This window comes from Colius striatus, chromosome 17 (genome assembly GCF_028858725.1).
Source record: "Colius striatus isolate bColStr4 chromosome 17, bColStr4.1.hap1, whole genome shotgun sequence".
NCBI lineage: Eukaryota > Metazoa > Chordata > Aves > Coliiformes > Coliidae > Colius > Colius striatus.
In genome coordinates, this window is record NC_084775.1 from 2,323,542 (window position 1) to 2,335,616 (window position 12,075).

Sequence of the window (12,075 nt, forward strand, 5' to 3'; positions counted from 1 at the left end):
AAGATTCAAGTCGCCAGCCAGGTGAGCGGACTGGTGCCTGGCTGCTCCGATGTTGGGATAACGGGGCTGACAGTCAGCAATTGGAAGGCAGAGAAGCCCAACAGCTAGGATCTCTTGCTAGGGACCGGGGAATTGATAGAGGCATTGGAAAGAAGACCTCAATTTGTAGTCTCTGGAAACGGCTCCTCTCAAGTGTACGGGCAAGATACCCATTCAAGGAAGACCTTGTAAATGCCCGAGGAAAGTGGACTAGAGCTGATGAAGGGATCCAATATCTAAGAGAATTAGCTGTGTTGGAAGTCATCTATGGTGATCTAGATAATGCCGAGGCCTCCACAGATCCAGACGATGTCCAGTGTACACGGGCCATGTTGAGAAAAGTGATTCAGAGTGCCCCAGCTACATATTCTAATATCCTGGCAATGGTGTATCATCCAGACATGGATATACCAACAGTGGAGAGGGTATCTTCTTGGTTACAGAACTATGAAGAGAGCCTCTGCACCTCCTCATCAGTGTGGGATGATGGCCTGACTGTCAGATCTGCCTCAAGAATTCAGTCATCCACTGTCCCGACCAGGGGAAAGGGAAGTCCCAGACGCAGGAGTACACCGCGAAATGAACTCTGGCTCTTTTTGCGTGGCCAAGGAGAGGATATGAGGAAGTGGGATGGTGAACCCACTTTTAAGCTGGAAGCGCGTGTACGTGAACTAAGGGGGAAGACAGCTGTTAGAAAAGGACCACCCAAGAGAGCTGTCAGCATAGTGGCTGCCAAAACAAAAGAGGACATCAACAGTCTCCAAGACATAGAAGAATTGCAACTGCTTCCTTCGATGCCAATGAGGAGACTTCAGGTCTAAAATTGCAAGGATCAGATAGCGAATACTCTGATGAAGAACAGAAATAGAGGGTCCCTGCCTCCAGCCAGGAGGAGGAAAGGGATGACCGAATCTACTGGACTGTGTGGGTTCGATGGCCTGGCACATCAAACCCACAAAGGTATAAAGCCTTAGTAGACACAGGGGCACAGTGTACATTGATGCCATCAAGGTATAGAGGCACAGATTCTGTCTGGATCTCTGGAGTGACAGGGGGATGTGAAGAATTATCTGTATTAGAGGCTGAAGTGAGCTTAACAGGGGACAAATGGAAAAAACACCCCATTGTGACTGGTCCAGAGGCCCCTTGTATTCTTGGCATAGATTACCTCAGGAGAGGGTACTTCAAAGACCCCAAGGGGTATCGATGGGCTTTTGGTATAGCCACTGTAGATACAGAGAAAATCAAACAACTCTCTAATTTACCTGGCCTCTCAGAAGACCCTTTTGTTGTGGGATTGCTGCAAGTTCAAGAGCAACAGGTATCAATTGCTACCAGGACAGTGCACCGGAGGCAATATCGCACGAACCGAGATTCCCTGACTCCCATCCGTGAGTTGATTCATCAACTGGAGGCTCAAGGAGTAATTAGCAAAACTCATTCCCCATTTAATAGTCCCATATGGCCTGTGAAAAAATCTGAGGGAGGGTGGAGGTTAACAGTAGACTATCGTGGCCTGAACGAAGTGACACCACCACTGAGTGCTGCTGTACCAGACATGTTAGAGCTCCAGTATGAACTGGAGTCAAAAGCAGCCAAGTGCTATGCTACGATTGACATCGCTAATGCATTCTTCTCAATTCCATTGGCAGCAGAGTGCAGGCCGCAATTTGCCTTCACATGGAGAGGCGTCCAATATACTTGGAATCGATTGCCCCAGGGGTGGAAACATAGTCCTACTATTTGCCATGGTCTAATCCAAACTGTGCTGGAAATGGGTGATGCCCCTGAACATTTACAGTACATTGATGACATAATTGTATGGGGCAACAAGGCAGAAGAAGTGTTTGAGAAAGGGAAAAGAATAATACAGATTCTCCTAAAAGCTGGTTTTGCTATAAAAAGAAACAAAGTAAAGGGACCTGCACAAGAGATACAGTTTTGGGGCATAAAATGGCAAGATGGGCGTCGGCATGTGCCTATGGATGTTGTGAACAAAATAGCGACTATGTCTCAACCGACTAATAAGAAAGAAACACAAGCTTTCCTGGGCCTTGTGGGATTCTGGAGGATGCATATCCCAGGTTATAGTCAGCTTGTGAGCCCTCTCTTTAGAGTAACCAGAAAGAAGAACTGTTTTGAGTGGGGCCTGGAGCAACAACAAGCTTTTCAACAAATTAAACAGGAAATAGCTCGTGCAGTCGCCCTTGGGCCCATCCGTACAGGACCAGTTGTGCAGAATATCCTCTACACTGCCGCTGGAGAGCATGGTCTCACCTGGAGCCTCTGGCAGAAAACATCTGGAGAAACCCGAGGTCAACCATTAGGGTTTTGGAGCCAAGGATATCGAGGATCGGAAGCCCACTACACCCCAACTGAAAAAGAAATACTAGCAGCATATGAGGGACTTCGAGCTGCTTCAGAAGTCATTGGCACAGAAGCTCATCTCCTCTTGGCACCACGTCTGCCTGTGTTACACTGGATGTGCAAAGGGAAAACCCCTTCTATACATCATGCAACCAGCGCTACATGGAGTAAGTGGATGGCGTTGATTACACAACGATCTCGGCTGGGGAAATCTAATCGCCCAGGAATCCTGGAAGAAATCATGGACTGGCCAGAAGGCAGAGATTTTGGAGCATTGCCTGAGGAAGTAGCTCGCGCCCAAGAGGCACCACCGTATAATGAACTCTCAGAAGATGAGAGGCATTATGCTTTGTTTACTGATGGATCCTGCCGCGTGGTAGGAAATCATCGTAAGTGGAAAGCTGCTGTGTGGAGTCCCACACGACGAGTTGTTGAGGCCACTGAAGGAGAAGGTGAGTCAAGTCAGTTTGCTGAAGTGAAGGCTATCCAACTAGCTCTAAAGATTGCAGAACGAGAGAAGTGGCCAGTACTCTATCTTTACACTGACTCCTGGATGGTGGCTAATGCTCTATGGGGATGGCTGCAGCAATGGAAGAAGACCAACTGGCAGCGCAAGGGTAAACCCATCTGGGCTGCTGCATTATGGCAAGACATTGCTGCTCGGGTGGAAAATATGACTCTGAAAGTACGTCATGTAGATGCTCACGTGCCAAAAAGCCGTGCCAATGAAGAACAATGGAACAACCAACGGGTAGATAAAGCTGCTAAAATTGAACTAGCTCAGGTAGATCTAGACTGGGAGCGTAAAGGTGAGCTATTTATAGCTCGATGGGCCCATGAAACATCAGGACATCTGGGAAGAGATGCAACATATAGATGGGCTCGTGATCGAGGGGTGGACTTGACCATGGAAGCCATTACACAGGTCACCCATGAATGTGAAACGTGTGCTGCAATCAAGCGAGCCACACGAATCAAGTCTCCCTGGAACAGAGGCCGATGGCTGGGTTTTCAGTATGGTGAGGCCTGGCAAATTGACTATGTTGGACCGCTACCACGAACACATCAAGGCAAGCGTTATATACTCACCATGGTGGAAGCAACTACCGGTTGGTTGGAAACATACCCTGTAAACCACGCGACTGCCCGAAATACTGTCTTGGGTCTTGAAAGGCAAGTTTTGTGGCGACACGGCACTCCAGAAAGAATTGAATCAGATAATGGAACTCATTTTCGAAATAATCTCATAAACTCCTGGGCAAAGAAACATGGCATTGAGTGGATATACCACATCCCCTATCACCCACAAGCCTCTGGAAAGATTGAGAGATATAATGGGTTAGTAAAGACCATGTTGAGAGCACTGGGCAATGGGGCATGGAAGCAGTGGGATAAAAATTTAGCAGAAGCCACTTGACTGGTCAATAGCAGAGGTTCAACTAACCGTCCTGGTCCTGCCCAAACAAAACCACTACATACTGTGGGAGGAGATAAGGTCCCCGTAGTGCACCCAGGGAAATGGCTGGGGAAGGCAGTATGGGTTGCACCTCCCACGGGAAAGGGCAAACCCATTTGTGGGATTGTCTTTGCTCAAGGGCCTGGGTGTACTTGGTGGGTGATGAGAAAGGATGGGGAAACTCGATGTGTACCTCAAGGAGACTTAACCTTGGGGGAAAAATAACCTGTTATGTGAGTTATCTGTTGTAGATGAACTTTGCAAGAAAAAGCGGACAAGTGGACAAACCAAGCCGGTGCTGGTGCCCAACACTGAACATACTGTTTCCCCTGGCCTGGATATCCATCTTGATAGATGAGACAGAAGTTATGACCTGCTCCAGTGAACATCTACAGAGGATGAAAGGCATAGGAATGTTGTTTGTTTGTTTGATGCAAGATGCAATACAAGAATGATGTTTGTCTGTTGAAGAGTGGGGGTACTGGTTAATGAGAGTGTATAAGAACGTATATGGCTTGTTAAGATGGTTTGTCTGAGCATGACATAAATGGTATGGAATAAGGGGTGGAGACTGTAGTGGGTTTGGGATGGTAGTGATTTTCCACAGCAGCTCCTGCAGTGCTGTGCTTACTGTTGATATCAATATTATGACTACTGCTTGCACAACATCAGGGCTGTCCCTCCAGCATTCCTTTCCCCACCTTCACCAATAGCTGTGGGTGGGCATGATCTTGGGAGGGACTATGGCCAGGACAGCTGACCCAGGCTGACCAAGGAGCTATTCCATACCATATGACGTCAGCTCAGTAATATAAACTGGGGGAGAGGAGCAGGAAGGGGAGGTGAGATTCATTTCTGGCCTTCCCGAAGCAACCGCTACGCGTACCACAGCCCTGCTTCTCAGGAGGTGGCCGGACATCGCTGCTGATGGGAAGTGGAGAGGAACAGCTTTATCTGCTTTTGCTTTGCTTCGCGCGCGCGCGGCTTTGCTGCTTCTTTATTAAACTGCTTTTATCTCAACCCACGAGACTCCCATCTAATTTTCTCCCCTTCCCTGGCTTGCTGAGGAGGTGGGGGATAAAGCGGGGTGGTGGGCACCTGGCATCCAGCCAGGCTCAAACTACCACACATGGAAAGTAAAGAGTGCGGAGGCTCAGGGGAATTGTTCAGCCTGCACATCTACCAAAACCTGGTTGAAACATTTGGCTACGAAACAAAAGGAAGAGGAGCGTGATAACACGGCTCTAGAATTGGACACAGCCCCATTTGCCCCCACAGCTCCCATTCCAGTATAACCCCTCTTCCGTCATCATCTGATTTTAGACCCGATTCAGAGGCTGACGGTCCAGCGCGGTCCAGCTTGGAAATTTGGGTCCTTGCCCGGACTGTAGTGGATTGAGACAAGAGGAGGAATCAGATTCAGATTGGTCTACAGCCATACCTAGGAGAACGAGACGGCGTGCTCATTTGGTAACTCCTCTACGATCACGGCATGAGAGACGATCAGTAGCCCCCTTAAGACAGGGAGCTGGACAACAAGGACTGGCGGATGTGACAGGAGCCTTCTCTCCCTCAGATTTAACACTGTGGAAAGAATCGGCCGCTCTCTATAGAGAGGATCCTGGTAAAGTGGGAAGAATAATGGGAATGAGAATTAAAACTCAAAGTCCTGATTGGGATGAAATACGGCTGATTCTGGATACTCTTATGGATTCCAGTGAAAAAGAAATGGTTAGGAGAAGTGCTGGAATGCGGGCAGAAGAAGATGTCCGTACTCGGACAGTAGATAGAGCCACAGACCAGACTTTCCCATCGGGGGACCCACCCCCCACCCCCCCCCCCTCAAAGGGATGATCATAGGCAGAGACTGAAGAGGTACCAAGAGTGGCTTTTCTATGGGGTCCAAAATGCCATGCCTAAAACTCTAAACTGGTCTACATTGTATGATACCAGGCAGGAAAGGAAAGAGTCCCCAAGAGCATTTTTGGAAAGACTGAAGGAAGCAGTTCGTAAATACACGGATTTGCAGCCTGAAGCTGAGCAAACCAAAGCGCAATTAGCCTTGATATTGTTGTTACCATCGCAGGAGGATATCAGAAAGAAAGTCCAAAAACGGGGAGGAACAGATCCAGGAAATTTGGACAAATTAGTGGCAGGAGCCTGGAAAGTCTATAACAAGCGAGATCAAAGGAATGAGGAAAGCAAACGAAGACAATTCCTTGCAGTGGAGAACAGGGCTCCTGGATTTTCAAAGCAAAGACAAGGGCGGGGACAAAGCCCTATGAGAGGAGGGATAAGAGGAAGAGGACAAATTGGCAGAATCTCCCTTGGAACTAATCAATGTGCCTTTTGCAGGAACAGGGACGTTGGAAAAACGAATGCCCTAAACTAGCTGGTCAACAAGCTACAGCTAAATCGATGGTCTTGGGAGAATATATGGACTGATGGGGACCACGGGCGAAGCCAGCCGAGCCTCTGGTTACAACTAAGATGGGATAACAAGAGGTCACATTTTTGGTGGGTACAGGCGCAACATTTCGGTATTAAACAGCCAAAAGGGAAAAGGTACAACTGACATGGACACGACTACCCCAAGGACTTAAAAAGAGCCGGAAAATCTTGAGGGATCAGTCAGCAAAGAAGCTACAAATGTGGAAGAAGGAAGAAACAGTGACCCCGGAACCAGAAGCCCTGATCCTGCAGCATGTGGATGACATTTGAAGAGCCACCGAAGCAAAGTCAGCCTGTGCTAGGTAACCGCTGAACTTTGAAACTCTTTTGGGTCTCAATGAACATGAAGTGTCCAAGAAGAAAGCTCGGGGAGCAGCCAAGCTGTAATAGTTTTGGGCTTTGAAATGTCAAAAGGGGGAAGAAAGCTGGGAACCAAGCAAAATGAAAGCATCTGTGCCACTCCTGAACCATGAACTGTGCAAAGACTTCAGGGCATTCCTGAAAATAGCTGAGTGGTGTCACCTTTGAATGGCGAACGATGGCCTGATAGGCAAACTGCTATATAAAGCCGAAAAATCGACTCCTTTTGTATGGGGTCGCCCTTTTGAAAGCATAAGGAAGCTCTAATATCAACAACAGCTTCAGAATTACCTGATCTAACGAAAGACTTTTCAGCAGCAGGACCCCGCAGCGTCTGCGCCGTGTTCCTGCGAGCCGGGGCCCGGGGAGCCGCCTCCGGGGGCTCTCCCCACCCCACATCCCCCGTTCACGCAGCCTTGCCCTCCCCGTGTCGGCAGGCTGCGGGACCGAGTGTTCCAGCTCTGAGCTCTGTGCTGCCGCAGCCTCTGGAACGCCGGGCTGCCGGCGCGGCTGCTCCCGGCGCTGCCGGCGCTGTCCTCACGCTGCCCTGGGCTGCGGGAGGCGGCCGCCCGGGGGCTGCTCCCTCCCGAGGGCTCCTTAAGCAGCGCGGAGCATCGTTCCCGCGGGCTGGGGCTGCGGCTGGGGCTGGGGCTGGGGGAGTGTCCTCCACAGGACCCTCAGGCTGGAGGCGAGTCCCTTGCCCGAGCCCGCCTTCCGCCCGCTGCTGCAGAGCGACAAGCCGTCAGTCGTGAGCCGGCGCCGGGCTGAGCCGCGCTCGTCCTTCTGGCCCTGGGCTCGGCCGAGCGCCCCACGGGACGGCCCGGGCGGAGAGTCCCCTTCCCCGGCTGCGGGCTGCTCTCGCTCGTCCTCGCCTTCGACCGCCTCTCGGACCTCGAAAGCGGCTGCGTGGCGGAGGTGGGCAGGGGAGGGGGCGAGGGGCTCAGCCCCCCGGCGATCAGCCTGACCGCGTGGCGAGAATGCAGCTGTAGCCCTGCAAGCCGTGCGGGGCCACGGCAGGACTGAGAGCCACCAGCAGCTCCGCGTGAGTGCACCCGGACGGGCGAGACGCTGTGTGAGGAGGGGCCATGGCACAGGCCGTGCTGGAGCCTGCGGGCCCAGAGCAGCCCCACACGAGAGGCAGAGAGGAGCTGCAGCCTTTGGGATAAACGCACGTCGGAGCAGCCCGTGCAGAGCTGTGTGTGTGTGAGGGACCCCACGGACGTGCAGGGACGACGGGTGCGGAGCCCACCTGCCCTGAGGGGGGACATACGGCAGAAGCCATCAGGAATAGACCGACTGAAACCCCCACTCCCTGCCCCCTTGGCCGTTCAGGGAAGGAGGAGGTAAAAAGCCCGGGATCAGGGCTCTGAGCCCAGAAAGAAGGGAGAAGATGTTCTTAAAGGGCCGGTCGGAGTCTTCATCGTTGTACCACTCTGTGTTGTTTTATTTTGGGGTTTTATGGTTATACTTTAGTTGGTGTTGCATTAAGCTCTCCCTGCCCTTTAGCAATCTTCAGGACTTTAGCCCTTGAGACCAATCGCGGTCTTTTGTTCCTTGCTGGATCTAAACCACGACAGCCAAGTGAACAGATTAATATCTTTTCCTTAGCCTAAGGAGGCATTTAACCAATCACTATGATATGGAGACATTTTACAGTAGTTAGGAAGCAACCAGGGGAAAGGGCAAATTCAACGATGGACATTCCATGCGTGCTTTGGATGGCAAGTGTAGCTCTTACTGTTTGACACGTATCAGAACCTTGACAAGTGGACCTAAGGCCGCAGCACAATTGGAGGAGATATCGTCTGTGTCCCCCAGCGCTGCAAAACAAAGAAGTGCCTGCTTCTCGGCATCCCCGTGGAGAGAAGTTGTTTGGCGATTGCGGCCCCGTCAGCGGCCGCTGCTGGAGGAGCCCGGGCCGCAGCACGGCAGCATCATCGTGCCGGGAAGGCGGGCGCTGCTGAGCCTCAAGCCGAGGCGTGAGGGAGGGGGGCCCTGGGCCCCGTGGGCCCCCCAGCGCTTGTCCCCGAGCGCTGCAGCTGAGCCGTGGGGCGGCAGCGCCGTGGGGCACAGCCTGACGCGCAGGTTCCCGCAGAAGAAGCGCATCCCTCCCGCCAGCCCGGCCCTCAGCCGGCTCCGGGAGCTGCCGCCGCAGGAGCCCTCCCCACAGCCCAGCGCCACGAGCAGGGGCAGCGGCCCGACGTGGAGCCTCCCGGCCCCTGCCCCGACCCCCCCATCCCTTCCCGAGGAGCAGCCTCCCGGAGAGCTGCCGCGTCCCCCCTCTCTGCACAAAGCCAACCCGAACGCGAGCCGTTTGCCGCGGGCCGGCGGCAAATCGAGGCGCTTGTGCGGCGTGGAACGGCAGCCGCTCGGGCTCGGCTCTGGGCTCTGCCATGCAGATGTCGGGCAGCCCGGCGCCGGCCTGGGCCGAGCAGAAGCGATGGGGGCAGCGCAGGCGGAACGCGCCCCAGCTCCCCGGCTGCCGCTCGGCTCAGCGATTGTCCCCGGCGGCGGGCGGGGAGCAGAGCCCGGGGCTGGGGCGGCCTCGCTGCCCCCCTGCGTCCCGCCGGCCAGGCTGCGGGGAAGGGAAGGCGGCTGTTTGCAGGAGGGGCTGCGCCTCCGTTCACGGCGATGGGCAGCGGGGAGAGGCTGCAGCACGGACAGGGGCAGAAGCAAGTGCATCTACACAGAGGGGATGCAGCTGGGACGGCGGGGGAGGCGCGGGCTGGGAGGCTGAGCCGGGGCTGCCGGGCGAAAGGGGGAGTTTTGGGGCGCGTCTGCTCAGCGATCACTGAATCTCTCTCAGCTGCGCCCTGGCTTCTTGAGTCTGGGCTCAGCACACCAGCTGCTCAGCTGGAGGTGTTCGGCCTAGACAGGAGGCACAGGAGAGACATCATCAGTCTCTAGAGCTACCTGAAAGGAGGTTGTGGACAGCTGCAGGTCGGTCTCTTCTCCAAAGTCACAAGTGAGAGCAAAGGAGGAAACTGCCTGAGGTTGCAGAAAGGCAGGGTTTAGACTGGAGCTGAGGAAGACGTTTTTCCCGAGAGGGTTGTTGGACACTGTCCCAGGCTGCCCAGGGAGGTGGGAGAGTCCGAGCCCTGGAGATATTGCAAAGCCATGCAGCTGAGGTGCTGAGGGAGCTGGTGCACTGGTGGCTGTGCAGTGTGAGGACAGTGGTTGGCCTGGAGGATCTTGAAGAGATTTTTCCAGGCAAAAAGATCCTCTCATTCCATCATTCTCAAAGACAAGGCACAGAGAGGCAAGAGTTGGCTGCAGTTGGCTTTATTGCAGTACACGAAAAGATCCAGTGCAGAAAGACAGGGAAGGCAGAGACATTCCCTTTGTCCCCACAGCTCTCAGGAGATGGCTTCCCTCAGGCTTCTGCCCCGTGGCAGCCGTTGCAGAGCCAGGCCAGTGCCCGGTGGGATGCTGGTGGAGGGGCAGAGCGGGGCAGGAGGAGAGGAGTGGCCATGGGGAGAGGGGCAGGAGAGGAGGAGGGAGAGCAGGCGAGAGGCCGAGGTGTGTGAGGGTCCTTGGGCTGGGTCTAGCAGGGCCCGCAGGTGTCCCAGAGCTTCTTGCTGTAGCGGGGCACGGCGCAAGGGCTGCAGGCGGGAGCAGCGTAGGCTGTGCCAAAGGTGCAGAGGCCCCCCGAGCCCAGCGTGGCCCCGGCGCCGTAGAGGCCCCCCAGCCCCAGGGAGTCCCCAAAGGCGGGTGCTCCGGAGGAGCCCACCACGGCTTGCTGCGGGAAGGAGCTGAGGATGGGGCCGGGGAAGGTGACGACGACGGGGGGCGGCTGGATGAAGGCCGTGGAGTCGGGGCACTGCCGGGCGCACAGCTCGTTGCAGCTCTCAGCGATGGGCTGGGGCACGGCCACGCTGGCCTTTGGTGGGCACAGCTCGGAGCAAGACATCTTGGCACGGGCTGGCACGGGCTCTGCAAGAGGACAGAGGCTGAGAGAGAGCAGCAGAGGGGAGCCCCTGAGGCAGAGGGGCCCGGGCTGGAAATGGGCAGCAGCAGGAGAAGCGCTCGCAGCCTTACCCTGTTCCCAGAGGAGAAGGCACCAGAGCAGGGCTTGGCAGAGCCTGGCACAGGCAGAGCTCTTATAGCAGCCCCAGCATTGCTCAGCCTGGCCTGGGCCAATCTGCAGAGCCGGCACTCCCTCCCTCCTGCCAGGCAGGACAGTCCAGGGCTGTTTGTCTCCTGCCCCTCCCTGTGGCAGCATCCCCCGGCCACACCAGCTTCTCCCCCTGCCCAGCCTGTGCTGCTGCTGTCTCAGCTAAAGGGCAGCAGCAGCTCTAGGCTGGGGGCAGTGCCCAGGAGCTGAGGGCCATGCTGTTCCCCATCCTTGCTGAGTGTTTGGGCTGTGGCCTGGGAAGACAGCTCTGCCCTGTGCCTGCAGCCAGGCTGTGCAGGGAGGATGAGCCTGCACCCAGTGCCCAAAGGGCCAACCCAGCCATGGCTGCTTGAGCTTGTGCCTTCAGACAGAGCTCCAGCTGCCCAGCACCCTGGCTGGGTTGGCCCTTTGGGTACTGGGCGTAGGCTCATCCTCCCTGCAGAGCCTGGCGCAGACAGCAGGTTACAAGATTTTTCCCTTTCCCTACAGGAAATCTTGACTTAATGTCATGACCCAGGTCTTAGCTAGAAGACAAGCAGCAGGCTGCTGCCTGACTCCCCTCAACTACCCATGGCACTGACATGCTGCCTAGGGGAAGTGGCAGCATTTGAAGCTAAAAAAAACCCACTAGAAGGAAAATTCATCTTAGCTGCAAAAGCAGGGAGAAGGGTGTTTCTCTTGGCTCCTGACATTTAATATGCAGAAATAACAAGGCTGAAACAGAGATGCAGATCCCTTGAGGATCCTGAAACCTGTTAAGAGGCATCCCAAAGGAGCTCCAAGGCTGAGTCCCCTCTCAAGAATTCCTCAGTGTCATGGAGATTCAAACCTCTCCTCATGTTCCTTTGGGCACAGAAAAATGTTCACATGGGACAGAAAAACTCTTACAATGTGTGCTGGTTTCCTCCCTCTTTGATCCAGGGTTAGATTCACTCAACTGTAACCCTGTGGTTGTACAAGTAACAGCCAAGTCCAATACGTAGAAAGCAAAAGGTGGTTGGATCCTTCAAGCTAGCAGAGTACAGGCCTCCCTACAGCTCAAACGTGGCCTTGAGGAGAGTAGAAAGCTGGTGAAAAATACCCATTCTGCTGAAGCTGCCGAGGGGGCCCCTGTGCACTGGAACTGGAAGAAGGTCCTGACCTGGATAATGACACAGGAAAGAACTGTTGCATTTGCTTCCTTACGACTCTGCAAGGTACAGACAGCCTGCACTGAGTCTTACTAGGCACCTTCCAATCTCAGCACACAGCCTTTACACAGGTATCCCATTTCTCTCTCCACCATAGC

The 12,075-nt window shown here is 54.3% G+C and overlaps 1 protein-coding gene across 1 annotated transcript; it reads right to left on the bottom strand.

Moving 5' to 3' along the window:
• Nucleotides 1–10,217: 10,217 nt before the first annotated feature.
• LOC133627117 (scale keratin-like) lies at nucleotides 10,218–10,583 on the bottom strand. Its single transcript, XM_062010315.1, has one exon. The coding sequence runs from the start codon at nucleotides 10,581–10,583 to the stop codon at nucleotides 10,218–10,220; it is 366 nt and encodes a 121-aa protein (XP_061866299.1).
• Between the last annotated feature and the right edge of the window lie 1,492 nt (nucleotides 10,584–12,075).